The sequence below is a fragment of the Sphaerodactylus townsendi genome, linkage group LG07 (genome assembly GCF_021028975.2).
Source record: "Sphaerodactylus townsendi isolate TG3544 linkage group LG07, MPM_Stown_v2.3, whole genome shotgun sequence".
Taxonomy (NCBI): Eukaryota; Metazoa; Chordata; class Lepidosauria; order Squamata; family Sphaerodactylidae; genus Sphaerodactylus; species Sphaerodactylus townsendi.
This window is the reverse complement of record NC_059431.1, coordinates 76,444,803-76,472,357: the sequence shown is the minus strand read 5'-3', so window position 1 is coordinate 76,472,357 and position 27,555 is coordinate 76,444,803. Positions and strand designations below refer to the sequence as shown.

The following is a 27,555-nucleotide window of genomic DNA, read 5'->3' as shown; positions in this document are numbered from 1 at the left end:
TATAGTCAAAAACTGGGTTTTATTTGAATTGTCTTAATGTACAATTGTCAGCAGAATTTTTGAGCAGTTAAGACAGTGGATAAGGTTTAGATCCAACATTAAGATTAATCCAACTCTTACCAGAAAAGAAAACATAGTTAGCCAATAGCTGGAAAGTACATTTAACATCTTTCATCTTCAACTCAATGCAAATGATTTTTGTTTTAGAGAATTACCAGCACTGTTTATGGAAAACATTGTTCACTGTATTAATCAAACCATAACTGTCTTCTAACACACTTCCAAAGGCAGGGACTCAAGTATCCCAAAGTAACAGCGTGGTTTGAGGTAGTGCTCAGACTGAAACCAGTGTTGTGAAACAAGTGTCCATTTTGCTTTTGAAGGTAGCAGGATTCAGTCTGATAGCCTGCTTTTCTCCCCAGCCATCCACATTACTTTTCTGCCCAGCTTGTTTTATGACCTGCCATACACAACACAGAACAAAACAAAGACGAAAGTTTACAGCTGCCTTTTCCTTCCTTCCAATACTTCAAGCATTAGTCTCAATTATAAGTTAGCTAGACTTTTTGATCAGTGGCTTCTCGCTTAATGCAGTAATCACTGCTCACCAGTAGCTCTGAAATGTCTCAGTGAAGAATCAGCATCAGGTCAAGCTTGGAAGCATCTAGGTTAATAGGATTTTGGTTTTAATAGCAGGGCTCTACTGAATGGAAGTGCAATAAAAGCTATACTTACCTCTCTTGGCACAGAAAGGCTGTCTCTGTAGCCCACCTCATAAAAGCCTTGTGCAAAATATGTTGAAGCAGGCAACTCGATTCTTTTATCTATGAGCAAATAGGAACATTCTTTGCTTTCAGTATTTTCAACACCCCCCCCCCCCCAATATTTTGATAGCTTCTCTTTAACTCTGAATTAGGAAGTAGAAGCTTTCTTCCACCAGCCCACAACAGTCAACATGCATGACCCAGATAAGTCAAAAGTGCTCAGGAAAAGGCACAGTCTGACAAAATTCATCACTTATCTCCATGCATGAGAAACAAACAGTACACAATTTATATAACCTTTTCCCATAGGTAGTTACAGCCCCTCTAATAATTATTATGATCTGCTATATCCACATGCTGCACCCTTCCTCTTTTATATCCAATAAAGAAATGAATGGTTATATGACCCACAAATTCCTTCAGGGGGAATACGGATGTCCTGTTTGCCACAGCAGTCACTTGTATGTTTAGAGAGGCAACTTCAGGTGCATTGTTTGATCCTATAAACTGAGGAAAATTCTTCTGCCTCATTACAACAATCTGAAATATGGGGCAATGAAGGTGAGATAAAATTCATTTTTCTGCCTTCTCAAAATGGATTGGTAATAGCTCTCCATATGGCAGCAGCCATCTTACAGCAAGCTGAGAAACAGCTGACATTATAATCTCAAATCAATGCCAAAATGGAACTACATACTGAAAACATACAGAGTGGTAGTTTAGCTACTAACCCCAATTCAATTCTTAGTGCAGATATATAGCTACTAAAAATATGATACCTTCATTTGCTTTTTTAAAAAGTAAATATTGCCAAGATACACTTTTTAAGAGCTTAAATGAACTGATATTAGGAAGAATTATACAAAAAAGTTAAAAAGTGATGCAGAATTAACACTACTGTTATGTGCCTTCTTATAATTTGGGCTGAAAGGGAACAACTAAGATTTCCACTATCCAAGCAATTAACTTAGCCAGCAATTTCCCCTTTACACAATATCACATCTGAACTAACTACAGCATAGGATCTATATTCCATGGAAGCAACTTTTCCTTAGAAAACGCAGAATTGCTTTTATAAGCACTGACTATATCAGACATACTCACAGAACTGGACTTCAGAAGTGAACAGGTTTCTACTCTCATGAAAGATAACTAAACTTGGTGATTTTCATAATGCAGAATAGATATTCAAAAAATACCTGAATGAAGATAAAGCCTATAAAAATTCAAGTTGCACACTATAAAATTGCTCTATTAAGTTGTGACACTTTCAAAGGTCTCAATGTTATGAATGCATGAATATTTTGCAATATTGTAAGCCACCAGATTTTACTCAGGCACTTAAATTTACATGCTAATTTTATCTTAAGCTACCTCACAGAGCATGAAGCAAAGCTAGCAGACATTTCCAATTTGTAGTCTTTAACAAATTGAACAAGAGATATGTTTTTTCTACTGGCACTGAAAGCCTTTCTTCACTAACACAAGATCAGTTCTTACGGGCTAACTAGTTTCTCTTCTTCTTCAACCCATTTACTTCTGTTTAGGGAAACACACAAACACTAAGTGTCTTAGTGTGACTTAGGGAGAGATTATGTGAAGCCATTATTTGGATAATGGCAGCAGTTACCCCTACACACTCTGGGGAGAATGAAAAACAGGTAGTGTACAAATGTGTCATCATATTACTTCATGTTTCAGTTGAGTAAAATATAGTAACTGCTTGAAACCTTCAATATTTGCTACTTCCTGACAGTCTAAAAATGCCATCCTCTGTATATTTAATTTGTTCAGTCCTTCATTTATAAAACATAAAATCTATTCAAAGGTTAAATTAGAAGCTAGAATTACTAAAGATGGCCAGAATACCTTGACTCAAGCAGAAATGTGATGAAAATAAGAGAACCTCTGGAAAGAAAGAGGGCAAGGTAATTAGAGCAGCAGCTTTTGGCAAGATATTCTGAGGACATCAGGAATTATATGCTATTCTAGTTTTTCTCTCATCATGAAGCATTGATTAGTCAGGAATTTACAGTTTACGCTTTGCAGAAACAACTCAGTATCAAATGAGTGGAACTTCTCGTTTAGTTTAACACACTGGAACCTAAGCATTCACAATACATAATACATTAATCAGTATTCTCAGACAGACAATCACAACATTGAGCAAACAAATATAGTACATAAGGCTTTAAAATTAGAAGCACAGTGTATATTGGAGTATTACTTTGTTTACAAATTAGGCTACTTCTGTAGGTCTATTATATTTTATTCAAGCAAAATTTATTCAAGGGAAAGGCAACTTATTTTACTATCAGTTAATTGTGAACATTCTTTTCACTATATAGGATTACATTAGTAGAATTCTCATAACTGAAACAGTCTGACACATATAAACATTCACATCAAACCTAAAATGACAACTTCAACTTTCCATGTCTTCCAATACTAATCTCAGATCACTATTGACAATTACTAGTGCCGTTCTGATTCTTCACATGATCAGTTCAAAATGGCCAAGTAGGAAGATCTTTACAAGTCTTAATGATTTCAGGAAAACCACAGAAGAATTTAGTACCTTTACTATGGATTATGTTAATAAGACATTTTAAGAAGAACCAGCATTTGTGCTCGTTTTTGCAGAGCAACTTGAGTGGCCAAATAGGCATTTTTGGCTATCCATCATCCAAGAAAAGAGAGAGGCAACATTGAGAATAAGACATGAAAAATTAATAAAACATCTGTTTTGACTTGTTCCCTACATAACAGTGCCTGTAAAATCCAGTGGATGTTTTTATATCTTTTCTTAACTGCTTCAATTACACCTGTGCAACAGAGTAACTCACAGTATACTTTGAGATGTTTTAAAAATATTGTATATAAACTTGTTAGATATACTAAAGAATTTGGCAACGCTTTTACAGCATCTGATTTAACATAATTAAAATTTCACTTTCCTCCCTATGATTTTTATACATCTTAAGAAAGACTTGCAAATTGACTTAAGTATAGTTTAAGAAAACTTGCACAAAATAGACAAACCACACAAGCTTGTCTCTATTATTCACTGTTCCAGTTAACACTGGTTTTAAAACCTTCATTAAGTATGTTTACAAATCATTACCTGTACATTTGTGAAGGCAACTCACTTGATTTGAAAACAAAACCATCAGGTTTTATGTTGTGGTTACTAAGTTGTGCAGTTCTGCAACAAAATTCAACAGCAAGAAACTATATAAGTAATTTACAAATTCACCAGTTCTTGAGAAACAAATTGTTTTAATCTTTCAAGATATTGTCCGTAAAGTTCAACATCATTGTGTCCTGCTCCTTCTACCCACAGTGGTTCCACAGGTCTTTGGCAGCGTTCAAATAATGCTAGGCCATGTGAAAAGTCAATAACTTCATCTTCAGTTCCATGAATTATTAACACTGGAGATGTTATTTTAGAGATTTTGTCAATGCTGTAGGGACACAGAAAAATCAATATCCAACTGGTTATCATACAAATTCATTATTTACTTGATGCTTAATTAAATGTAATGTTTAAAATATCTGAGGTTATGAGACCTGTACATTATTTAATTGTCAATAATTTACTGGAAGCATTCAAGCCAGCAAATACCATGCTTTAGATGACTAAACAAGAATGTTTTAAACAACGCAGTCTAGTTTTGCTTGTGTTAACAAGATTATGTCTACGGGTTTGTCTTGGTACTTCTAAATAAGCTTATGTAATTTGGGCGTATGTAATCCCATTTGTAATCTGTCTAGTAGGACTGATGTTAAACCTGTATTGGCAATAATGATTAGGGATATACATTTTCAATTAAAATAGTGTGTTGATTTGGGAATTTGTCTGATTTGGGAGTGACTGATTAATAGGCATCATGCAGTGATGGAGAAAGTTTCCCATTCAAGATGAGGCATTAACTCAGAGCATCTGTCATACCTCTCTACTGGGATGTCATTGGCCCCAGGTCTAAACATTGTGGATATGTTGTATAATCTATTTTGTTACAGTTTCTAACAGGTCTAAGATATTTCTGCTTGGGCAACCATTCAAGTCTTCAGTTGATAGATAATGTGAAAAAACCTAAGGTTTCTAAGTCTGTAGGATCTGAATAATTTACTTCAAAATTGTACACCAAGTTTCTAAATAATTTAACATCATCTTATTGTCTTATTGATTTTATTATATGCATTCCTTGTTGCCAGGATGAAACAAATTTGCTTTAAGCAGTAAACCAGCAATCTGTAATGACCTGCAGTAAATGCAGTCATTTAGGGATATAATTTTATCAACTAATATTTTGCATAGTGTTAACTGTTGCTATTTCTGTTCAGCAGGATGAATAGCATACTGCCTATTGGATTAGCAGTCTTCCTGTTAGATCAACTTGTTCCTTTTCTAAGCAATAATATATTGGTAGACACACAATTTATGTAGATCTTAAACTGTAGCCTAAGAACATACAAAATCTGCATTCAGAACAAAATAATCAAGTAATTTAGTAACTTATGCTTTGAACTGTTCATCATTATGAAAAGAACTGATTGACTTAAAATATATAAATCCTTACTGATTAGTAAGTAGATGAGGACCAGGCCATGATCACAAACAACTACCATGTCTATTGTAATTGGTTGTGGAGAGGGAAAGGGCCAATTTCTAGCAAATCAGTACTTTACATTTTGTACTTCTTTTTGGTTTTCCTATGAGGAGTATGCCAGGTAGCTCATCCTCACTCTTAAACATTTCAAAGTATTACAGCTTACTTGGGGAATGCATCAAAGCAGTAGGTCTTCTTAGTATCAGGAAAAGCTACACGCATCCCTGAGGTTAGAGGAGAATGAAGAATGACAGCAGCACTTTCATAACGAGCAGCAAGGTCCACAGATGGCACTGTTCCTATACTTTGGCCATATATAATCACATTTTCAGGGCGGATTCCATACCTGAAAAAAGTTAGTATGTTTGCTGTTAAACTGATATTTTATGAGAAAAACAGACAGGCATGTAAAATTCATGATTTTATATGAAATATGAAGAATGAAACATTTTCAGACTGTTCATCAAGTATAAAACTTCATTTGAATTCTGTAAACACTAGTATATAAAATCATGCTCCACTACTACTACTTTTTTTTTTTGCATCTTCCTCACTCTCATTGCTGTAACATTCAGCCTGATAAAGAATTCTAGTGAACTTACAAGGATGTGTCATGGATGACTTGTAAGTAAAAATTCACTGGTTCAGTTCAATGAAAATAATGTGGCTTTTTGAGTCAACACAGCAGGGCTATGAAATCATTAATTATAAGCATTAATTAATCACTGAACACATAAAAATAGCATACACTATATAGCCAGCAGATGCATTGCTCATTCAGTCTGTGTCTACATCACTGACTGGTATTTAGAGGAAAAAACTATTTTAACTCCCAACAAAGTGTTTTTTTTTAAATCGACAACGCACATTTAGTGTCAAATCACCTTACATTAGGTGTAGCAGAAAGAAGCAATAAATGACAAGCAAGAGATCAGTTCCCAAAGAACCATGCATGGTCTTCCAAATACCAAAGAGGATTTTATACTTGTTTTCCCCAACACATGCCACAGAGCAAGCTTTTTTTCTCCTATTCTCCTCCTTTTTTTCTCCTATTCTACTGTTCAAAGAGCAAAAAGCCCTACCACTTACACTCAGGAGCCAGGACACTTCTAAGTAAATCTTTGTATCTTAGCATATGACTGATAAAACAGTGAGACAGAGATCAAATGGTGTACATACCTTCTTAAACTAAAGCAAGAAGCCAATTTTGAATCTGCTTATTTATTTAATATGTTTTTATTATAAGACTGTATTATTAGTCAGCTTATGGCTGACCAATGGGTAGACACTGTGTAAGCAATGCTCATCCTGCCTCTATGAAGATGGTTGTTGCTTATAAAGTTTGGGCCCCCATAACCACTTAGGATATAAACATTACTTGGGAGTAAGTCCCACTGAAAGACAAAGATTCAGCAGTTTAGTATCCATAGCATCATCATGCTTTGCCTTCTGGATATGCAAGGTGGCTTATTTCATGATTTAAAAAAAAAATCTGAGGCATATAAACAGAATGCCCTTTAACATTTTCTGTTACCAGAACAACTGATTGACACTGCATGGTAATCCATTTAAGCTAGTCAGCAGAAGCCCTCAGACACACATTATATCAAACTTGAACCAAAAATCTCAAAGAATGAAAATTAACAAAGAGAGTAGGTACTTAGATTATACTCAAGTTACAAACAGGGTATTTACCTCAGAGCATATACAGATCTATCGTTTCCAATTTTGCTTTTGTCTTTATCAAGCAAACATTTATATATTAAACCAAATATCAGCTGATTTAAAAGATAAACTTGTAAAGCTGACATAGTTGTCTCTCTACATTCACAAGACAAAGTTTGTAACCACTATTTTGAAATAATCAAGTATAGAGGGTAATCAATACCTTGAAGACCTTAGCTGTTATAATTTTTATACTTAAACCCATGAAACCTGAGAAAATAAAAATAGGCATGGGGGAGGGGGGGGAGTTTCCACAGAATGTTTTCCAACAAAAATGGAAATTTGGGAAGAATAGGAAAAATTCCAATCAAATATTCTCTTTTGGAATAAGAGAAATGTTACTGAAGACAAGTCTTTACACTTTGTGAAGAAAAGTATATTATATGAAGACAAGCAGTGAAGTCCATTGTACGAACAAATACAAAGGGCTCTAGAAAACGGTTGGTGAGTTAACAGCACCCACTAAGGGAGCCAACCCCTCCTGCCTTTCATCCTCACTTCACCCTGCAGCAGCAACTCCCTTCTTGTTCTCTTTGTCCCAGATGCCTGCATCAGCACGGAAGGGTTAATGGCAGCCTACGAGGGGAGCAGCACCTCCTGCCTTTCCACCTTCCTTGGTCGCGTGTTACCAGCTCCCTCCTCCTCCTCTTCCCAGACACCTGCATTGCCATGCACAGGTTAACAATGCAATTGCGATACTCACACATGTAGTGGCCGACCCCATTCCTCCTCAGGCAGCTGCAGATGGTACAGTGACTATAATTATTCAGCAATGGAGGGAAAGGGCAACTGTCACATTCTGTTTTATTTGTGTTTTTTTACTTGTCTGTGTAAGCCATGCCCTCAAGCATTATGTATGGCGATTGGCTGGAAGTCAGTTGTATGTGCGTTGAGTTGTCGCCATCTCACTTAGCCCTTTATTTAATAGGACTAATAGTAAAGTCCGTTGTTTGAACAAATACAACAGATGCTAGAAAACAGTTGGTGGGTTAACAGGGCCCACCAAGGGGACCAACCCCTCCTACCTTTCTTCACCCCCTTGGCCTCACACATCACCAGCTGCCTCTTCATCTTCCCAGGTGCCACACAACAGTGGTGCAGTTGCAGTCACCAACAGTTGTGAACCTTCCTTGGGGAATGGCCAATGCCTGCTCCTCCTCAGGCAGCTGCAGATAGTACAGTGACTGTAATTATTCAGCAGTTGGGGGAGAAGGGAGAGCACGCAAAAGAGTGAGCAACCACCACATTCCACTGTTCTGTTTGTTCTGTTTCTTTACCTGTTTTGTGTAAGCCCCAATCCCAAGCGCTGTGTGTGTGGCAATTAGCTGGAAGTGAGCCAAGTGTAACGACTGGCTGGGGCTGAGTTGTCCCTACCACAGTTAGCCTTTTCTATAATAGGATGTTTATGCACAGTATTACAAAGTAGCTTTTGTGAATACTGTATATGTACACAATATTTTTGATGATATATATTTACTGCTTAAATATGACTAGTTTTATTGTCCATAATTAATATGGTATAATGCATATGATAATAGAGTGCTGAATTGTAAAGCTTAACCCTATTGTATGAGATTATTTCTGTCCAAATAAAGTGTTTTTGTTTGCTGCAAAAATTGTGCTATCTATTTTCAGTTTTTATTCTTTTCCTCCTTCTCAGGTTGTAAAAACTAAGATATAGAACATCAATTTCTAGAAATGACACAATTCTACAATATCATCAACAGAATTCAGCAAATATACAAGACAGTTCCTGCCCTCCCCATCCCCTGAATTTGGGTCATTTCCATACCTTCATTTGCAATAAAGGTCAGGAATGGCTAAACTGTTGGTCATAACCTCCTCCCCTCCTCTCACAACTCTGATATAATTCAAGCACAAATGCTTTGAAAGCAATCTTAGAATGCTGAGTTCTCTCCCCCCCCCCTTTTGTCTACAAGCTACATAGTTAGCAACATTACCTGTAAAGACCAGGTAATGTAAGGATCGCTGTCAGTACAAATTATCCTCAGACAGGTTATCTTGGTAGGGTAGATCTTGTGAAACTGGCATATGCACTACTGGGAACAGCAAGGTAGAAACAGGGTTCACTTTCCCAAGTCTTGTTACTTTTGAGCTATACTAACAGCTATTATTAATACTGCAGCTCTTTGTTATGTGTTAGAAAATTAGAAGGCCACTGACATTTTACACTGGACAAAAGCTATACTAAAGAACGTATAAAACTGAGCTTCCTCTTCCTGTTCATATTTCATTCTTATTTGCAGTTTCCCCTTACTAATGCTATAAAAATAGAAACACAACCATACTCTAAATGGATTGGCCTCTATCAAAGCTACCTTTTGATAATCATGTTTATCTACCATTCATACGTGCATTACCCACAACAATAAAAACTGAATTCATTATTATTAAAATAAGTTTATAAGTGTCTGAAACAGTTTGCACTAAAAACCTCAAGAATAAAATAGTATCTGAATGGAGTTTCCAGGAACCTGTGGGTACATGCATGTGTGATGGCAATTTTGTACTCAGTGAAGTTATCAAATTTATAAGATACAGTTCAAGCCTTCTGTCATGTTCCTATAATACTTTCCAATCCCCTCACGTCCAATTACTGATCCACATTTTGATACAAAAAGATCTACAATCCTTAATAAAATGTCATAAAATGAATCATGCTATATAACTTATATAGTTGCATGCAGAATTCCAGAAACAATAAGATAAAACAGTGATTCAACTTTAATTCATTTATCTCAATGCAAACAAGAATTAAGAATTTTTCCATTAAGGAAAAAAACTGGAAAACCAAAACCAAGTACCTATAACTATATGAAAATACTGTAGAGGATAAATACTTGACAATAGAATGTACTGTAGAGGATAAATACTTGACAATAGAATGTTCTTAATAATTCAACTACAGGTTAACTTTAACTCTTTATGTAACTACAGAGACTAACTCTGCCAACCTAAATATGATCCCCTTTAAATAGGGGCCAGAAAGCCACTTCAAGAAAATCTATTCAAACTGATGAAAAGCAACCCTTGCTTACAATTGTCAGGACTTTTACCTAACATTAAATGGAGCTCTGAGAAATGCAAATATAGACATCATCAATGTGATGCTCATTCAGAGCAAGAAAAAAAACCCCAATGGGATACCACTGCCTCTTCCAATCTTGGAGTGAAAAGCGTCTACAATCACTTTCAATTAAAATGGAAAAAAGTAGAGCAGTGGACCATTTAGTGGAGAACAAGACCGCATCATCATAGATGGGTGACCCCTGCTCATTCCTCTAAGAGGCAGGACAAATTCTAAATTTCCTGTAGTTGGTCCTCTATTGGCCTCAGGAACTCAGTTTAAAACATTCTGAGCAAGAGAGCTCATTGAACAGAAACATAAAATAATACCTAGTTAGAGCACCACGTAATTCTACATAGAGACAGGATAAAGGTAGAATATAGCCTAGGGAACAACCACAGGGGTCGATGAACTTGGAAGAATGGAAGTACATCTTCCTTGGAATTTTGGAAAGGAGATAGAATCTATGCAGCTTTCTTGGGCAATGAACCATCTTGGTCCTGTGGTGCTGTGTAGTTGTTTAGTTGGAGGTCTTTGGAACATTTTCCGTCTATGGGTGGGCCAAGATGCCCCCCTAAACTCAGAAAAAGAAACCTTCATGGTAGTATCCAAGATTCCGTTCGCTCTCTGAGATGGGGGGCACCATCACAGATGGGATGTCCAAAAGCAGCAATTGATAACATTTTTTTTTTTGGGGGGGGGGGGGGGGGTTGGGTCTGTTAATGTTCCAAGATCTGTTAAAAAAACCTGTCGTCTGAAGGCAGCCTGAGATGAAGCCCACTGATTTAGCTTATAGTGGCAAACAAAGGTAGAGACCGATGCCTATGTAGCAGCCATGAACGCTTAGGAATCCATTGCTGTGGTTGTGGCTGCAAGTTGCTCCCCAAAATGCCTCTTCCCTTTAAAGGGATAATCCAGAAGAAAAGATTTGGAATGCAGGTATGCCATAGGGCCTCCTGGAATCAGTGGTTGCTGCCATGGACCAGGCTGAGAATGATATAATATCAAAGGAAGCATCAGCTAGGAAGAACATGGCTTTGTGGAGCCAGTTTACCCCTTCCTGAAGCCTTTTATTGTCCAAGCAGATAAGTTGGGCAGGTTTCCTAGCCCAGACTGTCGAGGCCCTGGAGATGATGGCTGACACAAAGGTGGCTTTGATGGACTGGGCAGAGGCTTTGTGAGCTTTCTTGGCAGCAAACTCTGCCTTCCTGTCTAGTGGGTCCTTAAATTACCTTTCCGATCAACAGACAGGAGAGTTGAGGATTAAAGGGCGGCTACTAGGGCATTGATTAAGGGAGATTCTAACATCTCAGGGCCTGGCTATCTGGGCTATAAAGTTTTTTTGCAATTGGGGGGGCTGCATCATTGCCATGGGTCTCTCCCATTGCGTCCTGACCATGGCATCAAAAAATTCTGGGAAGGGACAGACCTTTTCAGAACTGATATTCCTAGAGAAGAATTGGTTTGAGCCCTTTGGCTTGGATTTGGGTTTGGGTTCCTTTTCTTCCTTGGTTAAGTCTGATTGCTCAGAGAGATCCATGATGGCCTTGGAAAGAAGGGATTGAAAGTCATCAGCACTGAAGATGCAAGGAGTGGAGGCATCGGCCTTCTTCTCCTCTTCCTTCTCAGAGGAGAACTTTTCCCCATCAGGTTGAGAACCCAAAGGTTCAGTGATCTTGGCTGCTTCTGCACTGAGGTTAGTGATCGGGACCTTCAAGGATGCCTTTGTAAGACATGGACAGCAAGCAATCTCTGGAGATGGGGAGGTCCCCCCTGTTCAGATAATACTGAGGGTATTGGAGAAATGCTATGGGGGGAGCAGGGAACCAATCTGCAGGAGGAAAAGACTGCTGGAAGCAAAGGAACTCATCCGATATAGAATGCTGTATCTCCTCCCTTTGAAACACTGTATCATGGTTGAAAAATCCCAAGGACAAAATGACCGCCTGTCTACCACGTGAGATAACTGCCCTCTCATAGGGTCAGAAGTAAACAGGGTAGGTCTTAGTTTGTTTCTGGAGTCTTCAGTGCAGAAACCACAGACTTGACCATTGTTACCCAGCCAGGTCAAACTGCCCGTCTTCTGTGCTTCTTCATCTTTGCCGCCTTTTTTGCATCTTTTTTAGATGGTGCAGTTTTCCAGCTTGAGCTTATGTCCTTTGGCGTTTGCCATGCCTGCTCTGCTCATGTGTCCAGAGGGTTGGAGGTTGCCGTCGGCTGTCGAGACGGCAGGTGGTCAGAGTCCTCATCCCCTTCCAACAGAAGTTTAACCTGCTCTTCAGTGGGCAGATTAATGGTGCCTGCTGGATCTGCCATTGCTCCTGAGGGGAGTGGAAGAAGCAGAAACAAAAAGGAGGAAAGCAAAGCTGAGAGCAAGAGGAAGGTTTGGAAAGGAAGAAGGAAAAGGCGACAAGGCACCAGAACAAAGAGGTTTAAAAGGATATAAAGGTTGAGGATCCAGCAGAGAAGAGTCTCTCTCTCTCTCTCCAAGATGCTCTCCCATGCGAGGCAGGAACTAAACTGAGTCCCTGGGGCTAACAGAGGGCCAACTACAGAAAGTTTAGAACTAGCCCTGACTCCCAAAGGAATGGGCAGGAATAACCCATCTGTGAAGACACCCTCTAAGAACATAAGAAAGAGCCTGCTGGATCAGACCAGAGTCCATCTAGTCCAGAACTCTGCTACTCGCAGTGGCCCACCAGATACCTTTGGGAGCTCACACGCAGGATGTGAAAGTAATGGCCTTCTGCTGCTGTTGCTCCCGAGCACCTGGTCTGCTAAGGCATTTGCAATCTCAGATCTTCCTCAGAGACAAAAGGTAGGAGGAAGTGGGCATATTTATTTATTTATTTTTATTATTATTTAGATTTTTATACTGCCCTATCCCCAGGGGGCTTTGGGTATAGAGAGATTAATGAAATAAAATAAAAAGAGGGAAGGAACCTTATATTTATTAATAAATCTGGCTTCGTCACATACTGTCCTTTGGCAATGCAGAAACTGCTTCATGGGTTCAGAACCCCCCCTTTTAAAAAATGGCTATACATGCAAAGAGCTGAGCACGTCCAAGACAAGGTGAGATTAGAACTTCCGTACTTGATGGCTTTACATATGAAAAGGATGAAGGGATTTTCTGTGTGTGGCAACATTCAATCTCTGATCTGAATTTTTGTAGCAACACACTTCCAGGAGGACTGCAATCTGGTTTGTGTCCTGAACATATGAAAAAAAATATTTCAACAGAAAGTCCTATGGTGAACTACTGAGCATGCTAAATCTCAGTGTGTTAAACTTACCTCTATGTAAGACCGCAGCCTGAAGCTGCTAATGTGGCTCTACGGCTGAATTAGTTATTTTACTGTATAAAATCAGTAATTAACCCATTAATTAACCCACAAGAACAATTGAATGATTTTGCTTGCCATACTAATTTGAATTAGTAGTGATTTTTCTCCCCTGCCTTGGTGGCAAAGAAGAGAATACTGAGAAAATTAAATTGAGAATGTCCAGGAAAAAAACACACTGCATTCAAATTTGCTGTAAATATACTACAATAAGTTAGGTCTATTTACCTTGTTCTAAGAGCTACCCAAGCAGCATCGATGTCAGCATACAGATTCTTCTCTGTCGGTTTTCCAGAACTTGCTCCATATCCAGAATAATCATATGAAAATATGTTGCAATTAATCCGTGAACCAAGTCCTATGTAAAAGCTGCTCATCTGCCCTAAGTCAACAGCATTTCCATGTGAGAAAAGCAAAGTATACTTGGCGTTAGGAGAACAACGCACGAACATACAGGCAATCCTGTTACCTTTGCTGGTTCTAGTCATGAAACATTCAATGGCATCCTTTTCTCTTGAAGAGTACTGCCAATCAGCACGATCAGAAAGGTGTAGAGTCCAGCGACTGCCACTTTCATCACACATCAGTGTATACGTGGGGTCTGGGGGCAAAAATGCCAGTTTGGAAGCAATTTTGCCTGGACATGGCGGACAGCAGAATAGGCAGCAGAGTTCACTAAATGAAAGATTATTCATCTTCTAATCTGCAACAAGAAGGAAAAATAGCTACTGGAAAGATTCCCACAAACATTCATTTAACACTGGTTTCAAAATAAGGTTTGCACACATTTTTGTACAACCTGCACGCATCCTGGATTTTAATGTTATTTAAAATACCATACAATACATTTTATATTAAAATTTACTTGATCAAAAGTTGATTTGGTAGACTTTATTTCTGCTTACAAACTTTGTATCCTATCCCCCTGGCCTAATAAGGCCACCAAGGTAGCTGAAAGTAAGACGAGTATTATAAAATGTCATCAACAAAATTAAAAGAACAAATAAAATGCATAGAAAAAGGAATAGGAAAAAAAAACAATTAAAACATAGGATAGGTTATATAATGTCCATCTTCGTCACAAGAAATGTAGCAGCTTTATAAATAGGCAGCAAATACTATTTCTATTTTGTTACACCTCAGAAAAATGTTCGTCAGAATCCTGGAATACCAACTCTACATTTTAAAAATGTATTACTTTCAGATTGCCACATCTATCTTTCAAACCATGTGTACAATATGTTAGCACTGACTGTAGAAAAATATATGAAATACTCAGGGTCACACTCATGAAATATGTACCCGATATCATTTGCTCATCACACAATGAAGCTGCTACAGTGTTACCCTATACAGAAATAGTTCAAAAATATTGCTTTCAGAGTAGACCCCAAGAAACTTTGGTGATGTAGAGTTATATCTGGCAGAAATTTAAATTGCTACACTACTGACATGGAAACAACTGGGGCTGGAGGGGCATCATATCTATGTTTCAGAAGGAGTAAAAGGAAGGGTACATGTATGGCAGGGCAACTAGGGCAACTGGTAGAAAAGTTGTTCCCTTAAACTGGTCTATATATACAGCAGAATGAGATGGAAGATTGAGATATACACTTCAGGTTGCATGTAGACAGTCACCATTCTATTGTGTCCATCCTTGTTCAAACACACTGTAGGCAGATCAGAATGACAGAGTGGACCAATATAATCTGATCCTTTACTTGTTACACTAATTTTCTACATGTGGAGAGCATGAAAAAAGTAACGCCTTACTTGCTGGTACAAACTCATTCTAGCACTAAACACCTCATTACCACATCACTCTGTGGCATATGTAGACCAGGTATTAAAAAGAATTAAGGGTAAGAACTGGGGTAAAGCCTCATGATGAACTGAGAACAGTCAGGAGAAGTTATATACTGTATATACTCGAGTGTAAATCGACCCAAATATAAGTCGAGGCACCTAATTTTACCACAAAAAACTGGGAAACTTGTCTTGAGTACAAGTCTAGGGTGGGAAATGCAGCAGCTACTGGTAAATTTCAAAAATAAAATAGATACCAATAAAATTCATGAAGGTATCTCACTGGTTGTAAGAAAAGTTGACTAAAAGCAATCTTCATGATCAGAGGACGAACAGGATGAAGGCAAGAAGGGAGACTGCCTGGCTGCTTCATGCCAAAGACTGTGAGTACCCACAAGGCCTCCCTCAAAAATGGCTCACTAGAATTTTTAAAATGTCATTAAGCAAGGCAGTTTTTAAAGCAGATACTGTTTGCTAGCACCACCTTGTGAACAGTGTACGCTTTTATCCTTGCATGTTCAGGGACATATTTGATTCAAGTTAAGATTTAGCCATTAGGAAGATCTACAGTGTCTCTTTGTCTCCTACCACGCTTGCTAAATAGCACAGAGGGTATTTCTGTCCTTAGAACTGTAAGACCCTCTCTTTTCAGCTTTAATTTGTACTGCTTTACAGAGAGGAATTTGCACAAAAATTCAGCTTGACCTGATTTACTAGTAACAAATCTTGACTTGCATTTTGCAGTCTTTAAACACTACAAGTGCAATGGAATCTCTCTCCAAGAGGATGCCATGCCTATCAGAAACAAATTTCAAGGGCAGAGAGTAATACCTAACACGGCATTCAGAGCCAATGGAATAACTCTAATTGCAAAGACTATGGCTTTATCAAAGCTGGAAGATGTACAAGCCTAGCTTTACATAAAAAAAGGGAATGGTGAATTTAATACGCAAAGTTGGATGCAGGCAAAATGCTTCTGCCACAGCTGGTGTGATCTCCTTTCTCAGTGTGCCACAGCTCCAGTGGCCATCTTGGAATTACCATATATACTCGAGTATAAGCCGAGGGGGGGCTTTTTCAGCATTAAAAATGTGCTGAAAAAGTTGACTTATACTCGATTATATACGGAAAGGAAAGCAAGGGAAAAAAACAGAAAAGCAAAGCGAGGTTTGGAGGCTGGGGAACTGCTCATCTGAGATTGGGTATATATCTTTATTGGAGTCTTCTCAAGTGATTCCTTATATCTGTCAGTCCTCTTAGTAGCACCAAGACTACAAGACCAAAGGAGGCAGAGTTAATATCTGAACCAGGGGGAGAAGCACATGCATGGCAGCCCAAGGCTTTCTGTTCCAGGTACACGCAGGAGGAAGACACAACTCTCTAGGACTTGGCAAGATAAGGGCCTGAACTTCTATTAACCTTTAATTGAAGTTATCCTTTGCTGGATTAATATCACTTACAAACCAGCTTGTGTTTTGCTCTGGACAGCTCCCTGCTATAAAGACTTTTGCTCTCCAGGCCCTCTCCTGGCAGGTTTCTAATCCGCTGTTCTTACTTCTGAACTGCAGGGAAGTTACAGTTTGGCTTTGTCTTGTCTGGTTTCCTCTGATCCAGCCCTTCAACTTTTTTAAATTTAACTACCCCAAAACAAGTCCCTAGGTCACCTCACCAGCCACACCTTTCTTTTCTATTAAAAGGTCTTTAAGTTTTAGGAACTTAATGCAAGGTGGATTTCTTTTGCTTACCTTTACACAGGATCACTCAATTTTTTAAACAAAACACAGCTGATACCGCCTTTTCTCCTGAGACACTACAGAGTCTGCTATGGGTTATATGCAATGATGACAACACAACACACAAGTTTATTTAATTTGCAAAGTGATATTTGCACAAGTGATATTTAATGTCGTCCCACTCCAGTAGGATATATAGAGCACAAGTTATGATAGCAAGGTAAGTGTCTCATGCTTAGTTGTTGCAAAGTATTTTTGTTACGGCACTCAATCTGCCATCCAAACAATACTCTAAAATCCCTATTGGGATTTTATCCTGGCTTATTCCAGGATACCTCCTCTCTCTTCTCCCTCCAGCAAGTCACTGGACATTTTCACCCCACTCTAGCATTTCATTCAACATTTCAAATCAAAGCTGAATGGGAAGAACAGAAGGCAGAAACTTCCTCTGTCCATCACATCTGCACATTCACCACCAGCTAACAAGGTACAAAGCAGAATACAAGGCAGAAAGAGGAATTTGTACTAGACAACCAATTCTTTGGATGTAGCTGTCTAAGCATCAGCAAAGTTTTGTCTACTGTTAGAACGGTTGTGACTATGAATGGTGCCAAATCACAAAACATTTACCCAAAGAATTATGGAACTCTTGGACATTTAAACAAATCCAAAGAGTTAAGAGTAACTGGTGTCATTTACCTTCAAGTACACTCACCAAATAAGTTGCCTAGACACATCCCAAAATTTGCAATGGCCTGAATAAGGCCTACCATATGCAGGCAGAATTTTTTCCAGTCATCCCTTCATTCCACTGTCCCTTCCAGACCCTCAAAAGAGCATTCCTGAGGTCACAAAATGCATATGCAGACATAGCCATGTGCATCAGGGAATAAAACAACTTATTCTGTGACCTTTGTTTATTAGAATTCTGAATAATGAGAAGAGGGTTTCACCCTCCTCCTGTTAATGTGGGTCATTCCTCTGTGTGGGTTGGACAGCTGCAGGAATCATCTTTCCAGGGGGTCATAACAAAAAGAAACGATGGAAAATCACACTACTGATGCACAGATGGCAGGATACATACCAAAAAGTTCTGAGAAAACAAGACTGCTCAAAAGGGTTTTCTGCATAAAAGTACAAAGGATATGTCTTTATTCCAGCTTAAAAAGGCTGCACATGAATACCAAGATTCAAATAGTTAACAGGTTTCTATTTAAAAAACTGCAGTAGATAAAGGGGATGAAATATTTTTTCAACGATATATTGAACTAAGTTTCATTTTGATCCCAATTACTAATAGCAGGATGATTAACAGTTATAATCAGTCTCAGCTGGACTTATTTCCAATTGTGCTTTCCTAGGATTACAGCTTAATGCTGATATTCCAAAAATTGTAACACTATGAAAAAGGAATCCTATATTGTGTGCTATAGCTATAAAAAAGTTACTTCATTGAACTGCAAATATGAGTTCTCTCACAGAACTTATTTTCCTGCTGGTGCCATGTTCTATAGACCCTCCTAACACCTAAAAGCTTTTCCTGAAAGTCAGAGAATCCTCAATAATATTGGAGGATGAAGCACAATTTGGGCTTCACTTTGGCTCATTCTGCACATGCAGAATAATGCACTTTCAAACTGCTTTCAGTGCTCTTTGAAGCTGTGCGGAATGGCAAAATCCACTTGCAAACAGTTGTGAAAGTGGTTTGAAAACGCATTATTTTGCGTGTGCAGAAGGGGCCTTTGAGTGGGAAATAAACCACAGGGGGAAAAAAAGAAAAGAAATCACCTCCTGCACACACTGCTTAAGGATAAAATCCTCCTGCGTGCACAAGGGCACCCTTGGATCTAACCCAACACAATCCAGGAATGATCCTCTAAGAAAATGCAACAATGATAATAAAGTTGTACTTAGCAGGAAGGATTAGAAAAAATAGCTGTGTCTACCTAATCAAGGCAAAGATTTATACTTTACTATGCAAATAAAATTGTTGATAAGTACAGTTTTCTTAAATGGTCCCACACAGTCATGTGAGAAAAATCCACATCAGTATAACACATAAGATTTAAGAGGTTGTAAACTACATTATAGTCCCCCCTCCCCTAGCACATTTTCCCTACCCAATATTCTAACCACTATTCTATATGAGATCTCTGAAAACTGTTAAAGCAGTTTCAATTCTACATATGCTAAAGGATCAAGCTAAAGGATTCCCTATAACAAGCTGTATTGTTTTTGGCAAATACCACATTGCTGTTTCTTGCACCTTAAGCAAACTTGTCAAGATTAAACTAATTAGGTGGGTTACTAACTGATCTTCCCTATACTGAGAGAAAGTTGTTAGCCATTCACTGTCCACTTGAATACAATAACAGGCAGAGAACCTGGGAGACTCTCCTAGATATAGTGTGATTATTTTGATCAATGATAAAATGTTGATCATAGTTTACCAGATTTACAGATGAACAATACCTGGAAGCAACTACAAACTTTGTCAAACAGAATCATATACAACAAACTGATCTTGATAAGATTTTCTTTCAATTTCTCTCAAGCTGAAAATCTACAAAGAATGTGGCGTATGCTACATATCAAAACAGAATAACTGTACTGTTAAACTGTTCTCCGACTGTGCAGAATGTCTTCACTAGGAAGCCATGGGATGCCTGAAGTGCAGTGTGAAGCTCCAAGAAAGGTCAGGTTTATGAGTCAGGTGTAGCTTCTTGAACCTGGTGCAGCTATCTTCTCTACCAGGACCAAGGATGTTAAGAACCTAGAACATATATCCCATAATCTTCATCTAACTTGTGGAAAGATCAGGAGTAGTTGATTGGTTTCAAGTGCAATTAAAGAAGTCTTGTTATATTTTAATATATCATATTGGGAACACTGGAGGGGGGGAGTCTAGCAACACCAAGTGAATCTAGAAGGGTCAAAAACTTAGAAACTGTACGCCAAACAATAATACTATGAAAACACTTCTGAAACTATTAACGTAATCTATGTAGCTCAGAATATAATGCTTCTGCAAAAACAGGCAAATGCCAGCACAGATCACATTAGCAGAACTGTTATATGTAAGTGCAATTAAATCTTTAACCACAAGTTTCATAACTAGTGAAATTCCAACAGTCTAATATTACCTCCTTTAATTTTTTGAGTTAACCAGAGACTGATTGATCTTCAATGTTGTACTGTTTCATGCTCACCTGAGGAATACACTTAATCAGTGCTTTTATTCCGAGCCCTTCGGGGATGGGGCGATACATTAAATGTGATAAATAAATATAAACAGTGCAATTTGTTTCCTATTAGCCTGACAGACATTAAGTCATTGGAACACCTAGACTGACAGACTATTGGGCCCAGTAATCCATTGCCTCCATTTACAATCCAGGAATCAAAACTTTTCCCTGCAATTATAACATGTGTCAAATCCACATAGCACAGCTTCCTCACCCCCCATGAAGATGTTGGGGAAAAAGTTCAAGGCAGACAACAATAGAATTCACTGCCAGTGGATGCAGTGGCCTCAAATGGACAAATAAATGGAGGAGGGGACCATCAATAGCAGTTACGGCGACTGCAGGAAGCCTCCATATACAGATGTAGTCAACCTTTGAATACCAGAATTGAAAATCAGCAGCAGAGGAAGACCTTGGCCAGTTCCAAGGAATTTTTCCCTACTCAATAACATTTTTCTCATGTTGCATTTTCCCATACATATTAAAGACATGAATGGAAAATACATCCTTCATTACATCCATGGAAAATAATCTTGCAGCAGAATTTGCCACATGGAGATTCTCATTAAGCTGTCTACTCAATAAATATTAATATCCATATAGTGCAATTAAAGACTATACCATTTCCATATATACAGGTTTCTTTGAAAAGTCAGTAACAATAATCAACAAGTGGAAGGTTAGAGACAAGAGATCACAGATTGATTAAAGGAAATGTTGGGGACATCGTAAGTGAAGACCTAACACAGTTCCAAAACAGGAGATACAAAATAGAAGGAGTTCCATTTTAATTAAAGTATGGCATGGCAAACACATTTTCATAGGATTATATTCTAATTTGGTCAGACTTGGAGATGCGCCTTCTACGGACATTTTGATTCATTTGGGGAATACATAATGTCCTTTCCAGACCACTGCACCCATCCGGCTCCCAGAAACTATAAAGACACATATCTCATGAACAGGATTCACTGAAGCCAGCTAACTACAATGATGTACACCTGAATATGAGCATTCATATGAAATTGGGAGTTTTTAATATTATTCAGTGTAAGAAGTTAAAAAGTCATGGATGAAAATCCAAAATTACCGAATCATGTAGTTAAATGAGTATCATTTCACAAGTGATTTCACTTCTATTTCTCTATAAAACTAAAGACTGATTTAAGACTGAGCAGTATGAACTAACAAATTCCCTGTACAAACTAATGGCAAACAGTATTAGATGATTGGGGTGTTGTATGGTTTCCGGGCTGTATGACACAGCACCCCAGTGATTCTGGCCATGAAAGCCTTCGACAATACATAGTATTAGATGATACTTAAGCTAGTAGGAAGGCCATACCTCATATCAGCAACTTACTGATCAGTTTCAAAAAAGTATGCTTATTTTAAAAGAGAAGTCATTTACAAGTAGAAACAGAACAACTGTGATTCTCAACATGTAACCTGAATCACATTTCATTAATACATATTCCAAACCACTATGTTACAGCATTTTCTTCACAAAAAGAAAAAAACTGACAACAATCTGCCTATAGATATTGAAATCCTGCATTGTGTTTATTTTACCATTACAACTGGCACCTCTTCGCACAATCATAAAATTGAACCTTAGGGTAGCTTTGGAAACTCACGAGCAATCAGAAGCACAATGTTTTCCTGCTCATTTTAGCTGACAAGTCAGACAAGCCAGAAGCAATTATTTACAAGTGTCCCACCCTGAAAAACAATTCAAGGCCAAAAATGTGTTTACACTTTCTACAAGGCTCAGTATTCCACAGTGCTAGAAACAGATCCGGTGGCAAAGGGGGAAAGAGTGGGGAGAAAGAGAGAAGCTTTGTTTTAAGATAAAGCCTGCGCTGCTTGGCTCTCGCTTATCCCCTCAGAACAGTACGCTTTTATACCCAAGTGAAATCGCTCCCTCACATACAAATGAGGTACTGATTGCACTGTAGGTCCTCCTGCCTTCGAGAGGATCGTTCCTCTTGTAACACCAGACCTTCCCTTCCCCCCACAGTAACACCCGAACCTCCCCCCTCCTCAAAGCTTGCGAGACGAGCACAATCGTGGCCATTGATTTAAGCGTCCCAGCCCCAGCCTTGCTCAACAACAGGAATCAGTACCTTAGAAGCAGAATTCTTGTTTTATTGATAGCAAGCATAGGATAATAACTTTACTGTCTGAACCGGCCAGATCTTCAGAAGGCACACGTTATATGTTCCCAGCAGCAATACGTCAGGTTTTCCCTCCTCCCCACTGCACATCCCAATCGGTAGTATCGATTACACCGGTACTACACGGCTAACAGCTTGCCGATAAGACGACCCCCTACGCGCCTTTGGAGGCTCCCTCTCCTGCTGACGGCACAGACCATTCCGTCCAGAATCAGCGAGGCGAGGCTCGCACTGCAGATGGAGGGTCTCAATGAAAATGGGGAGGGGGAGAGGATGCGCGCGCACCGAACCCCAAGGCCGCCTGTCTCTGAAGGACGAGCTTACTCAGCGCGGCCCGAGGAGCGAGCGGCGCGTCCTAACCATCCTCCGGCTCCTACAAGGAGGAGACCCGCGCAGGTGCTTTTCGCTCGGCCTTAGGCACTATGAGGGAGGTCCATTCATCCAATAGCCGGGCAAGGAGAATAAGGTCCAGCTCACTCACCTCGTAGCTTGTGGCCCTTTAAGAGCGCGCGGCCGCAGCCAACTGGGCGGCGGCGGTGCGCTTGCTGGCTCGCGGACAGAACGCGCAACTTGCCCCCCTCCCCTACTCAAAGGGCCGTTCGAACCCTGGGAAGCCGTCGGTTTGTGCGGTGCAACCGTCTTGTGTCGCGCCGGGGGCAACAGCGTCAACGCCGGGGCAAGCTCCGGAAACGGCCGAAAAAATCCGAAGACCACAAAGGCGAATTTGGGTGACCGCGGCCTCCCTCTCCGGCAGCACAGCCGCCTGTGCAACCGCTCCCGAGTAACTGGATTCGGGGAAGAGAAAGCCTGGGCGACAGAACGCAGACGAAGAGGCGGAGCTTCTGCCTCCCTGACCGGCTGCTCTTGAGAAACCCACCAATGGAGTGACACCCTTCGCTCACCGCAGCCGCCAATAGTTTTGGCAAGGAGGCGGGACCGTCAGCAGCCAGATCAATCCTAGCCGTCTCGTTGGTCAGCGGGGCAAAAAGAAAGCTCGGATTTCCCTGAGGCGCCTCAGCCAATCTGATGACCGGAGAGCGAAGAGGCGTGGCTCCCAGGGTTTACTTCCGGGTTATGTCCTTGTGTATATCCGGAGAATGAGTTCTGAAAGGGGGAACGTGGTTCGCACGCGGTCCCAGCGGCACCAGAATTCGGAGGTCTTCAGGAACGATAAGCATGATACTAGTGCCCTGCGCAAGGTGTGTCACGTGGGTAGGGTGTAGGGTTATTTTCTCTCTCCTCCTGACAGGAGAGTTGTGGGTCCGACTCCGACGGGTAAGTGAGCGGACCTGAACCAGCTACTTGAAGGCTAACTGTGCGCTTTCGTTTATTCCTGTGCTGGAGGAATTGGGAGCGTGTAAATGAAAACGGGACGAATGAAGTCTCAATAACTAGGATAGTCCAGTGTACTTTTAGTCGTCTCGAACGTGCTACCAGTGACTTAATTACGGTTGCCAGGCGAGGAAGCGTGGAAAACAGCGTCTTCTGAGGACAATTTAAAAAAAATAAATTTTATTAAGTTTCGTTTGAAAAGAAAAACAAAAGCAACAACTGAAAACGCAGAAAATGCTTCATAGGGAAAGGGAGGGCTCATGATTTCCTTGCATGAAATATCATCATAGTTAGCAAATTTACCACTTGTTTTTAGGTACAGTTAAAGAACTAGTATTACTAATAAAGCTCCACTTTTCTCTGTTATATTCCTAATGCAGTTTTAAATAGATACTGCTGTTTCTATTATTATTATTACTATTATTACATATTAGCCAGTTTAGGATGCAGAAGCAAATGAATTTAGGTATGATCCAAGGAACATCAATTCTTAATAGCTTGTTTTCATTGGGTGTTTAAATTTTGTTTAAAAAATAAATATCTGTAAATTGAAACAAAAACGTTATTTTCCAACCTCAAAAATTGAAGCAGCTTGGTAGAACACCTGTGTGTAGGAGGAATACACATGTCCCCATGTTCTACCAGCAGGTCTTAAACTTTTGAACTCCCCTGAGGAGGTAACCTTCTTCACCTTCAGCAGCTGTTGAATCTTTCAAAAGGGAGTTGAATCTTTCAAAAGGGAATCTCTGGTGGTTGTTTATCCATGTTACTAGAACCCAACAAACCACCAGTCTATCGGGAGGGCATGTAACCTTTGTTTTATCCATGTTAACTCCCACTAGTAAATCAACAGCATATACCAGGAAACTATATAAATATTATCTTTGTTTTGTAGATTGAGAACTGGCAATTTTAATGATTCATTACTGAATCATCTTTGACTACATGGTGAGTCATGATAGACCTTGGAATAAAATCCAGATCTCTTAGCAAGTTGTTTGAAAAAGTTACATAATTCTGTTTACATTTACAAATAGAATGAAGCTTTGCCTGTTGATACACCTTGATTGTAAATCTGAAATACTTTGGAGATTATGTTTAGTGCCAGCTGAATAATTAAAAGTGGCTGTTCATTCTGATATTCTTTTGCCTGGAAGTAACTATAATTAATGCATTTGTTGGAATTAAAATAGTAATAAATAAATGAGAATGTAGCAAATGATTAAGAATTACATGCAACTTAGTTCTATATTTTGCATGAGGAGGACATTTCTCTACCAGCTTAGGGCGGCATAAACTTCACAGTATTTCTTGCTTGGCCTACAGCACAATTGGCTAGTTACAACAATATCCAAAGCAGGAACAGCAACAGCTGTGCTATGGAGTCCTTAACAGTAGTGCTCCATCCTGTCAATTCAGTGTGTCATTTCCAGACTGCCTGCTAGCAACAGAACAGTAAATCATGATGTGTTCTCAGGGAATAACTCAAGTCTAGTCTCAAATGTACCATTCTTCAGCAAGGTGATTGATCATGTAGTGAAATAGATTGTTTGGATCTTTTCCAGTTTGGTTTCAGGCCTGGCTATGGCACTAAATCCAATAAACTAAACCACTAAAACTGCCTTGGTTACCCTGGTGACTGATTTGCTTTGGGAGATGGATTGGAGAGGGGATGGGGGAGGGAGTATGATCCGTTGGTTTTTCTGGACCTTTCAGTGGTTTTTGATACTATTAGGCATAGTACCCTTTCGGATTGCCTTTTGGGGCTAGGATTGGGAGGCCCTATTCTTAAGTGTTTTGGGCCTACTTGGGACAATGGTGTTGGAGAACCGCTGCTTGGATCCCAGGCCTGTGGAATCCCAAAAGGTTCTGTCTTGTCCCCCATGCTTTAAAATGTACATTTTAAATGACCAGAAGCTACAATTGGTGCAGAATAGCCAGAATTGTATCTAGTAGAAGGAACTGTATCTCTCCAGTCATATTTCACCTTCACTAACCGCAGTTTGCTTCTGGGTGCGATTGCTGCTATTGACCTTTACAGCCATATATGGCTTGAGGTCAGTCTACCTTTAGGACAGACTACTCCCATATGAACCTATCCAACCAATGCATCATATTCAGAGGCTGTGCTTCAAGTGCCCTGTCATTTGAAGCTAGATGGGCGTTATAAACCCCCCCCCCTCCATTGTAGCTGATGATCAGGAGTATTGGCCCTCTCAGACATTTGAAGCTGCAGGTGAATGCTTTAACAAACTACTGGACTTGTTTGAAAACTGCGACACTGTCTCACTGGGAAAAAACAAAACTGTATCTTCATTCACTACACCCTGGATTGTCTTTATTTGAGAATGCTCTGTTTGGTTCTGTTAGGTAGGCACTGGGACCGAAATGGAGCACTCTAAAACAAAGATAGTCCAGCAGGTGGTGAATGAAGTTACATTTTTTTCTTTTGGTGAGATGGAGAGTTTTTTAATATATAGGTCTAAAATCCTGTTGAAATTTCTAAAAATTAATTACAGCGATCAGGAGTGTAGAACTGAGTATTGTTTATCCAAGCAGGAAGATTTTCTCAAGTTCTGGCCATGAAGTCTTGTGACTCAAACTAATGTGCACTTTGCAGTGACTTGAAAGCTCAGTTCATCTGCAGAAACAATTCCCTAGCCTTTGTCCAATTTCCGGTTTTGTAGAAAAGTTTGGCGCTGCTAAGGTCCTGTTCAGGGGCAGTTCAGCCAAGACACTCCAGGGTGGCACTGCCACCAGCCTGTTTACAATCCAGCCAGCAAGAGGCCATGGGACAAAGCCTCTAGTCATCCTATGGCTAAGATTAAAAAATCAGCCTTGCAAGGTATAATGTTGACAAGGTGAGTTCAAGAAAACAATCTGATAGGTTTGGCCAGTAAGGCTTAAAGTATTGCATTCAGATTAAAGCCTCCTGAATTGAAGAACACCACAAAGTATTGATAAATTATGAAATTGTGTAGGAATATTCAATTAAATTGTGCAGGAATATTCAATTCAATTATTATTCAACAGAGCCCTCTGGGGATGGGGTGGTATACCAAATTGAATAAATAATAATAATAATAATAATAATAATTATAGAGCAGTGGGAGGTAACAATAAAAAGTAATACAGATCTATAATTTTAAGCTAATCACATTTTCAAGAATTGATTCAAGAGCCAGATGTTAACCAACAAGACTGAGTCCAATAGGGTTTCAAAGTCCAAGGCAAGGTTTCCAGTCAGTATGACCCACACAGAATCAAGACATGTCCCAAAGTCAAATGTATTGCAGAAACAGGGAAAACTGGAATAGATCTTTCCTGTGTGCTCAAAGATCTTTGTTAGCTTAATTCAGGTTGATCGATCAAATGCATAGCAAATGCTTTACCAAATCAGATCTATTGCTAACCACATGTTTCAACAAATCAGGTGAGTTTGCCAGTTAGATCAAATTCCCTTCAGCTGTAGCAGGTCCAGTTAAGCAGGTCCAGCTAACACCTCCCACCCATGAGCTCGGACACTAATGAGATGGAACGTTCCAGCCTAGATTCTTGCAGTCTCACACGGTTCTAACAATAATGTTAATATGTTTGACACATATTGTGGAAAGTATGTGAAGAGTTATTCTGCACTGAAATTTACTTCTTTGGAAATCTGCTCACAGAAATTTGCTTCTTTGGATATCTGCTGAAGTCTGTTCCTGAACTGAAAACTATTAACCATT

General features: G+C 39.4%; 2 protein-coding genes across 8 annotated transcripts in view; one reads left to right on the top strand and one right to left on the bottom strand.

The window, feature by feature from the left end:
* On the bottom strand, positions 1-23,116 carry ABHD17B (abhydrolase domain containing 17B, depalmitoylase). 4 transcript variants are annotated; one of them, XR_007245116.1, is made up of 5 exons: positions 22,977-23,116; positions 13,763-14,237; positions 5,544-5,723; positions 736-4,228; positions 1-460 (listed from the first exon to the last, which is right to left on the bottom strand). XR_007245116.1 is itself a non-coding variant. In XM_048504099.1 (4 exons), the coding sequence occupies exons 2-4, from the start codon at positions 14,227-14,229 to the stop codon at positions 4,009-4,011; spliced, it is 867 nt and encodes a 288-aa protein (XP_048360056.1). In that variant the 5' UTR covers positions 14,230-14,237; positions 22,977-23,116; the 3' UTR covers positions 1-4,008. The 4 variants fall into 4 exon arrangements, 3 of the variants coding, with proteins under 3 accessions (XP_048360056.1, XP_048360058.1, XP_048360059.1); XM_048504099.1 differs by having other exon boundaries at positions 1-4,228; XM_048504101.1 differs by lacking the exon at positions 22,977-23,116 and adding an exon at positions 22,445-22,725 and having other exon boundaries at positions 1-4,228.
* A 186-nt stretch (positions 23,117-23,302) lies between these two features.
* The window catches only part of LG07H9orf85 (linkage group 07 C9orf85 homolog), a 37,266-nt gene continuing 33,013 nt past the window's right edge, over positions 23,303-27,555 (top strand). For 2 of the 4 annotated variants that reach the window (XR_007245117.1, XM_048504103.1), the window contains exon 1: positions 23,303-23,694. Coding sequence is in view for 2 of the 4 variants with exons in the window: in XM_048504103.1 (XP_048360060.1) it covers positions 23,593-23,694 (102 nt within the window). In the remaining 2 variants the exon portion in view is untranslated. Of the gene's footprint in view, positions 23,771-27,555 lie in introns of all 4 variants that reach the window. The other 2 variants (XM_048504104.1, XM_048504105.1) reach the window with 2 other exon arrangements.